Consider the following 8,575-nt stretch of genomic DNA (forward strand, 5'->3'; position numbering starts at 1 on the left):
TTCATGTTCACTATTGACGTTGCATGAGCCATTCATGTTCACTACTGATGGCGCATCAGGCGGTTCATGTTCACTACTGATGGCGCATCAGCTTAATGTCCAGGCAAATACTGAACAGTCTTACTGGGTTTGCTGGGTTTGAGTAGAAACGCCAAAGACATTCCTGGATCTAGTTCCTGAAAGACCATGACCACATGGTGTCCACCTGTCCTCATTAGAGCCCAGACCACATGGTGTCCACCTGTCCTCATTAGAGTCCAGACTGCCCCCAGCCTCAGTGAGACAGTTGGATGTGTCCCCTGTCCTCCAGTCCCTGTCTGAAGCTGTGTGAGGTCTGAGGTTTATTAATAGGCTTTGAAATGATCACTGTCTTCTGTTGCTGCGGTTACTAATAAACTGTGTCTCATTCTTTTCTTTTGTTGATCCACTTCCCAAAATGGCTCCCCTTATGGATGGCTATTAAATATTTCATACATATTTGTATTTTTTAATGATCTTTTTTTTATATATTTTAATGATCTGAATCCTTCATCCCAGTTTATTGTGCATCTAACGTAGCATTCATGCTAAATAGGTTGTTTTTTAAATGTTGTTGATGTTTTTGCTCAGAAAGAGCTCCTTCCATAAAGGCCTCCATGTCTGCAGGTGACCTGGAAGAAAGCGACCCAGAGTCAAGTAGTGGACGCTCCCAGGGCTCTGGTCCAGGAGCTGGGTACTGGTGCTGGAGGCGCAGGAGCAGAGGAGACATCTGACAGCAGAGTCAGCCTGCAGAAAACGGCCGGCGAGTACTTTGACCCCGACACCGGCAGCGGCATGCTTTTCCTCAGTAATGTGACCGTGGCACATGTAGGCTTTTACGAATGCGAGGCCTGGAACGCAGGAGGCGTAGCCAGGGTGACTTTTCAGCTCGCCATCAACTCTTCCTCCTCTTCCTCCATTTGGGCCTCGTGGTCTCAGGTGTCCTCTCCGTTTTCCCCAGCTTGGCCCTGGCTGAGAAGCCACGGTCCAGTCTTGGGATCCGATGTCAGCCGGGAGCCTCTGTACGCTCTGGGCAGCATGGCCTTCAGCGCTCTGGGAGCTGCCACGCAGACTGCCATTGCTGTGGGAATCTCCCTGCTGGCTTTGACCGCTCTGCTCCTGGTTGCCATGATCTACAGCCGTCACCAGCGAGACAAAGATGCTGATGGAGGTGAAAAGGTGCAAATTATCTGACTAAATGAAACAGCACATTTTGTTTCATTCATGTCCTTCTCAGCAGGTCCAAGGATCTACTGGTGTACACATAGATAGATAGTATAGTCCAATCCAGACCTCTCCCACTACAGACCTCCTCACCAGAAATTTAACTTCAAGTTAATTTAACTTTGAAGGAAAAGGTTTCTGTATTTTACAGAATCACTGTTTCCTGTTTAAACTAATTACCATTTAAAGTAACTTTTTTAAGAGGCGTAGTTTTTAAATTCCACAGTAGTATATAAATAGTTTGAGATGACTGTATATGGAAACTAAACTTAGGATATATCTCATATTTCTGGTGGAATGTTCCAAATGATGTAGTGAAGGTTTGTGAACCTGATGAGAGATCAAAGGCTGGGAGAGAGGACATATCTGAGAAACTGAGATTTCTATTGTCATTAAAGGGGAAATGAAACATTCAACCAAACTAACTTAATTCACCAGATCGTGTCTCACTATTTTCAATAACTATCATAGAAGAGTAAAAAATATGAAAGCAAAGGAAAAAATGAAGCTTTGTTTTATCATTTCTTTGGTAAGGGCGTACCTCAAACAGTGACATCACAGGGTTGGTCAGTGCTCGCCATAGATACTGTATATATTGGATATAGATATACAGATAGATAGATCACAGCCATAAAATATGTAAAACATTTGGTTTAATGGAAGAGGAAGCTGAAACGACCCTGAAGCGTCTAAATCTCACAGCTTCTGCTTTGGAGCTCGTTCACCGTGTGACTCCATCAACAGGAAGGAGAGAAGAAGCAGTTAGAGGTTCTGATTCTGCCTGCTGCCTCACAGAACATCCAGTCTGGAGATTATTTAAAGTTAAAGACTTTGAGTCTGGTGAGCTCTGGTGAACTCTGGTGAGCTGCTCCACTGTTTTTAATATCACCACCTAGAAGCTGAGCTCTTATGACCCACCAACACTCTCTGACCAACCAGGGCTCTACTGACTGACCAACAATTTATAGACTGACCAACGGTCTATAGACCAACCAACGCTCTATAGACTGACCAACGCTCTATAGACCGACCAACGCTCTATAGACCGACCAACNGACCAACGCTCTATAGACCGACCAACGCTCTATAGACCGACCAACACTCTATAGACTGACCAACGCTCTATAGACTGACCAATGCTCTATAGACTGACCAACAGTTTCTGACAGCGGCTCAGAGGAAACAATCAGCCTTAATGGGAAGAAATTAATGATAAAACTACAACAGACAATATAAGCAGAGTGTCTATAGCACAAAGTTGTGATGTTAGATATAGAAATATCTGCGCAGCAAAGAGCTAAGGGAAGACTATATAGCAGTTGACCTGGATTATTTGCAGGTTGCCATGTATCGCTGGTATATCCGGTGTATATTAATGCTAAAGCTAGCGCTCACTAACCTGCTCCCCTTCCAGAAAATTATAAAACAAAGCTTCATTTTTTGGTTGAAGGTTTCCCCTTTAAGCCATAATGATCAACTTTACCGAAACTAAAGGCTTTTATATTTTAATCTGTTAATTTAAGCAAAAACAAACAGGAAATCAAACAGGGTATAAAATGAGTGATGAAAATATGGACCTTTTTGAAGATATTCTAATGATTTAAGATTTATCTGATTTATTTGAACATGAGAAGAAGCATAAAACAGGATGCATTTTTGCAGCAGATCATCAGATTAAAGTGCCTGTTTTTAAATGTCTTATATCATCTAAAATCTGGTGCAAACTGATGCTTTTGTAAGTGAAAAAAGTAACAGGAATGTTTGAAAAGTGTGAAGATTTGCATCATGTGTTCATTCTGAAGTGATGGAGATGAATTCTAACCTGCAGGAGGAGAGCATCCTGTACGTGAATGACTACTCTGACGGCCCCACCACCTTCGCCCAGCTGGAGGAGTACCGCGACGAGCGAGGCCACGAGATGTTCGTCCTGAACCGAGCCAAGCCCGTGCTTCCACCCGCTCCTCCTACAGCCGCCTCCACCAGCCGCTCTCCGTCCGACGCCTCCAGCCAGACCGGGCCTGTCAGCCCCCCCGCCCCGCAGGGCAAACAGGAGCAGCAGGAGGCCGACCTGGGAACCATGAGGAGAATGGCCGGGGAGGGAGGCGAAGCCGAGCCCATCGTCACATCCGAGGCTGAAGGAAGGTTTCTCAACCACACAGGAGCGTTCATGGAATCGCAGATAGCTTATGAGATCCACTGCTGAACGCTGCAGGGACGTAGACTCCATGGACTCACCAGGACTGAGGCTGGTCCAACGGAACGGATCAAAACCGCAGAGTTCATCAAAGACCATCAGCCAGGAGCTCAGAGGGCGAGCTGGTGGTTCTACCATGTTAACACCTGTACAGGGTTTCTAGGCTCCAGCAGCAGAGTCCAGGCGGCTTTGTTCAGCTTTGGGACAGAAAAGACAGAAAGGTTTTAAATCTGTTGCCGCCATCGTTTTAGCTCCATGTGACGTTCAGGAACAAACAAACTTCTTTAGTTCTCCTTCCATCTGTTTTCAAAGGTTTCTGCACCAGAGGCAGACTGAACGCGTGAAGAAATGGATTTACTGGTTTTATGATTCAAAACTTTCTTCAAAATGTGTCATCTGTGCGTTGGGTTATAAATGGTTTTCAAAATAAAATCTCTAAAGTTGACTACGTCTCTTTAAGGATCTCTTTATCTTCAGATCAGTGAACCATTAAACATCATCTGACCTTTGACCAGCATCATGTTGCCAGGGGCAACACCATGAGGCGCAGAAACACACAGACCACCACAGCTGGCATCAGACAGACTTTAGGTCTGGCAGATTGTCCCGAGTTCCCATCTGGTTTTCTGAGAAACACTGAAGGAAAGCGGATGCTCCTGAGGCCAATAGTGAGACCATAGATGTACCAGAAATCAGATCTAGATCAGCCATCAGGTCCATTCCTGCTCCTCCAGCTTCTCCGCGCCGTGATCTGATAAAGACCTCAGATCATCGGTCTGGGTAAAGAACAAGGCGACTGACAGCAAATTCATTTATTTTTACATTTTCACAAAGAAAAAACATTTAGTTTTAAAAGTCATAAATGAGCCTGAATGTCTTTATAAATAAAAATAAACATAATTTAAAGTTATTCTAATGATTAAATGATTCTAACGTCGCCAAACACATTTTCCCTTTTTTACAAAGTGCTAACTTCCAATTTCCTCCCTTTGGGACTGCAGCCCGCTAGCTGATTCACCTGGTCGCTTCATTCACCTGCTGCTTTACATCAATAACAGCTTGTTTAAAAAGCACAGCTGTATCTATGAACACATGAATAATAATAACATTATTAAAGGACAGATATTTTTATGCCCTGATAGGTCACTGTTCATTAATCTATACATTTAATGACAACAAAACATGCATTTATTTATGTTTCTGCTTCAGGCTGCTCATGAGAACGATCCAGATGTTTAGATGTATTTTAATGGTTGTCATTTAATCTGAATATAAAAATCTAACTTAACTGTTTTAATCTTGGCACAGATTATAATCCACCTGCAGCTGTATCCTGCAGCTGTCCAGGATACAGCAGAAACAACTGGAGACCGTTTGATTTTATTGTTAGCATTATGTAGAAAAAAATCATGAAATAAAAATGAAACACAACAAAATAATAATAAAAAGTTGCAGTCATGCTGGGTTTCAGCCGGTCTGCATCATTAATGATGTGATTCCCCTCCGACATGGAGGATTAACTCAGTAGTTTATCCAGCAGATCTTATTTTATTCAACAGATTAATAATCTATGATTAATTCAAACTATTCAGGTAACGAAGCTTTCTTTATAAACTGCTCCCTGTATCGGACACCTTCTCTCTCTCTCCTCTCTGTCCTTCCTTTTTCAAACCCAGACTTTGGGGCGCTGCATTTTATAGCTGCAGACATTTTTTACCTGCTGCTTATTTACAGGTTTTCTTTTATGTTTTTTACATTTTTTTAGCACTACATCAAATGACGCCCACGTGGCATTTAAGGGCGAGGTGGAGGTGACGGATGGACGGGTGTAGAGAGGGAGTTAGTGTTTGTCTCCTGGTCGTGTCCTGGCTCTTAGGGAAAGCCAGTTTTAACTCCTGTGGTTCCTGGATGGAGACAGTTTAAAGTTCTGCAGTTATCCTGGTACCATGTCTTGTCTCTTTTCCACTGAGCCCACCTGTCTCCATCTGAGCTTGTTTGTCTGAACTCGCTGCTGGACTCATGGAACTCTGAACCTGCCTGAATGCTCTGAGGATTCCTGGAACCCTGGATCTGTCTGTTCCTGTTTGGATCAGAACCGCTGGTCGGGCTTCTGACTGCTGGATCTAAGAACGGTCCCGTTCTGAACGGTTTCCCTGACCTGGATCGGTCTCCTGCCTTCTCTCTGGGTTTGCTGCATCAGGGACGCTCTGGACGGCTGTGCGCCGCATCTCATCGGCTGGGAGGAAGGACTGAACTGTTAGACCAGGTAAGTGACTCACACAGATAATCATCTTATGTCAGATTACCGGGGTCACTTACCTGTGTTTCTCCCACACCCAGAGTGCCAGTGATGCCCCGCCTTCCCCCTGCAGCCGCTGCAGGTCCGCTGATCCTCTGTTATATCTGTTCTGTTCTGTTATATTTAACTTTTGCCATTAAATGTTTTGAAACTTCCCACTTTCTGTCTCGCCTGAATGCTGCGTCCGTCTGCTGCATTTTAGGACAACCTTACTGAGCAAATGTGTCATTTAACAATGTTTGCATTAATAGAAAGAAAGTCATTAGGTTTTAAAGCCTTAAATATATACACCTCATTAGCCTAATGGGTTAGCTTTAAAAGATTATTAAACAAAGATTATTCTCTTCTAACACTTTGGAAATGGAAAACCTTCCCTTCCTGTGAAGGAGACTCTGATCCGCTTTGAGACCTTGATCTTTTCCCCTTTCTCCTATCAAAGCCGGTTTTATGATTTATAGTGTTTCACCGGTTTCTGCTGCTAAAGTGTTGAATATTCACAGCTTAATAATTTGTTCATGCAAAGCTGCATCGCTATGGTGGACAGCTCTATAGATAGTGTATAGATCCGCGGTTACAGCGATGAAATGAGGGCGTTTCCTCTCCCCGAGTCTGGAAAACACGTTTGACGACGTCTTCATGGGATGAAATGGTTCAACCAGTTGTGGTGGAGCCATACTGCCGCCTCAGAGCTGGGGGGCAGATGCTCTGCCAGGATTGGCAAACCCACTACTGTAGCTAATTATTGAGAAATCTATATTAAAAAGAGACATGTCATAAAATAATTATGTGTGCTGAACATGCCCCCCCCCAGCATTTAACAATTAATATTGATTATCTGTCAGGCTGGAAGCCCTCTGTGTCATCACCCTAATGTTGCCTCCAACTCTTCTCTCACTATTTAACATCAAATTCCCACCAGCCAAACTTCAAACTTCCGTAAGGAAACAGGCAGATGAAACTGAGAGATTATTTCTAAACTTAATCTTCAATATCTATGAATAACTTTGATCTCAGCTGCTCCGGGCTTTGACTAGGCCAATTAGATTAAAAACTAGAGCATGCCACTGTAGCCTTGGCTCCATCTGGTCCTGCTGGATGTGGAGCTTCAGCTTTAGTGAACAGTTTCTCTCCTCAGTTCAAAGAAAAAAAAAGTTCCCACAGGCCAATGCAGCCCCCACCATGTTTCCCTATCCAAATAATAATAAAAAAACAGTTCCATTTTTGTCTCCTCTTCTTCTTACTTCACAGTTATGCACTACATCATGTTCGCCAGATCACATCAGTTCAACTGTATAGGCAGTTCTCATTGATTGACATGACTGTGCCAGAGCCTGAGTTTTAATAATTCTTATATTATCCCAAAAACTAAGAGCGCTTCATTAAACTATTGGATGCAAACTATTGGTATTTCAACAGACCAGGAAGCAGCTTCTTCCCCTGGGTCAAAGTATTATTCTATAATATAGAGCATGCTCTCCTTGAGCTCCAGGGAAGTCAGAGCGGAGAAAGAGCGGAGGAACTGCAGAGGCTGAACGCTTCGCTTTGCGCAGGCGGTCTGGAATGGAGCGGAACGTTTACGGAGGCTGTGGGGGTCACTGTCTGGTCTGATCACTCATTTCACACACCTGCTTAGCTCCGCCCAGTTCTCATTACCCGCTTATCTGATCCACCTTCATTAGTCTATATTTAACCAGCCTTCAGACCAGTCATCAGTGCCAGATCACTTTAAGCTGTTTTGTGAGACTTACTCAGTCGTACTTGTGTTCTGCCTCATCCTGACCCGTTCTGCCTCTCCATCTCTGAGCCTGCCTGTTCCCGTCTGATCTGTTTGCCTGACCTTTCTTCTGACTCCTGCTGGATCTCTGCCTGTCTGTTTACCGTACCTGGAACCACAGACGTGAAATGGGGAGTTAACATGGGAGACATGTCCCCTGCACTTTTTACCATCCAATGTTACGCTACAGTACACGATGGTCGAGCACTAGGACCAAGAGGAAAAACCGCAGATGAAGCCCGCTTCCCCTGGTTTAGAGCAAGCTCCTGATTGGCCCTCTGTCTTCTCTTGTGTGATTGGCTGTCACCGCTGTCACTCCAGAGAAGCTCACTTTACAATCATCTGATGCGGCCCTGAATCTGGTCTGTGATTGGACGGTTTCAGCTACCATGATTAGAGCTGTAGGGTTGAAAGACTTTATCTCTGCTTTCTGCTATGTTTTGGATTTGTGAGATAATTTAAAAGGTCTTGGAGAAAAACATCTGCAAACAGATAGTGAGGCAGTCTGCTTCTGTAAATTAGGCTTTTGTTCTTCTCTTGGGTCACGTCATCTAGAAGAGTTGTAATATCAGGTGCAAGACTATCGATTCATGTTTTTTTCCATTTTGTCCATTCGCTCCTGGACGTAATTCTGACTCCCATGCTGCGGTGGCGCTAAACCTATTTTGCTCTCCTACCTCGCTACCACTACCATCTTTGTTGCACACACACACCTGCATAAACAGTAGGCGATACAGACATGGTGGAGGAAAAAGATAACCTACACACCCCTAGTGGGTTCATGTCATTTGTGTGGAAGTATTTTGTGGTATATTCTTGGGGAGACTTAGACAGATTTTGTCATTTTGTATACACAAGTGTATACAAAATGACATTTCATTTAAAACAGCTCTTGACAATTTCATTTTTTTAAAGTGCAGCCTTAAACAACAGTAATAAAAACATAAAAACATACAAATTACTGTATATTTACAGTTCTAAAACCCATTTTATCCATCAGTTCATCAGTGTGATGGCGGTGGGGAAGAAGCTGCTGCAGAACCTGCTGGTCCTGCATTGAATGCTG

The 8,575-nt window shown here is 43.7% G+C and overlaps 1 protein-coding gene across 2 annotated transcripts in view; it reads left to right on the forward strand.

Moving 5' to 3' along the window:
• LOC107094447 (leucine-rich repeat-containing protein 24-like) overlaps positions 1-3,893 on the forward strand; it is a 10,703-nt gene extending 6,810 nt beyond the window's left edge. The window contains exons 6-7 of one of the 2 annotated variants that reach the window (XM_015390035.1): positions 646-1,197; positions 3,071-3,893. In XM_015390035.1, the coding sequence (XP_015245521.1) occupies positions 646-1,197; positions 3,071-3,445 (927 nt within the window). In that variant the 3' untranslated portion in view covers positions 3,446-3,893. The remainder of the gene's footprint in view (positions 1-645; positions 1,198-3,070) is intronic. The other variant, XM_015390036.1, reaches the window with a different exon arrangement.
• Positions 3,894-8,575: the final 4,682 nt, after the last annotated feature.

The sequence above is a fragment of the Cyprinodon variegatus genome, unplaced genomic scaffold (assembly GCF_000732505.1).
Source record: "Cyprinodon variegatus isolate N-32 unplaced genomic scaffold, C_variegatus-1.0 Scaffold483, whole genome shotgun sequence".
In the NCBI taxonomy this organism is placed as follows: Eukaryota; Metazoa; Chordata; class Actinopteri; order Cyprinodontiformes; family Cyprinodontidae; genus Cyprinodon; species Cyprinodon variegatus.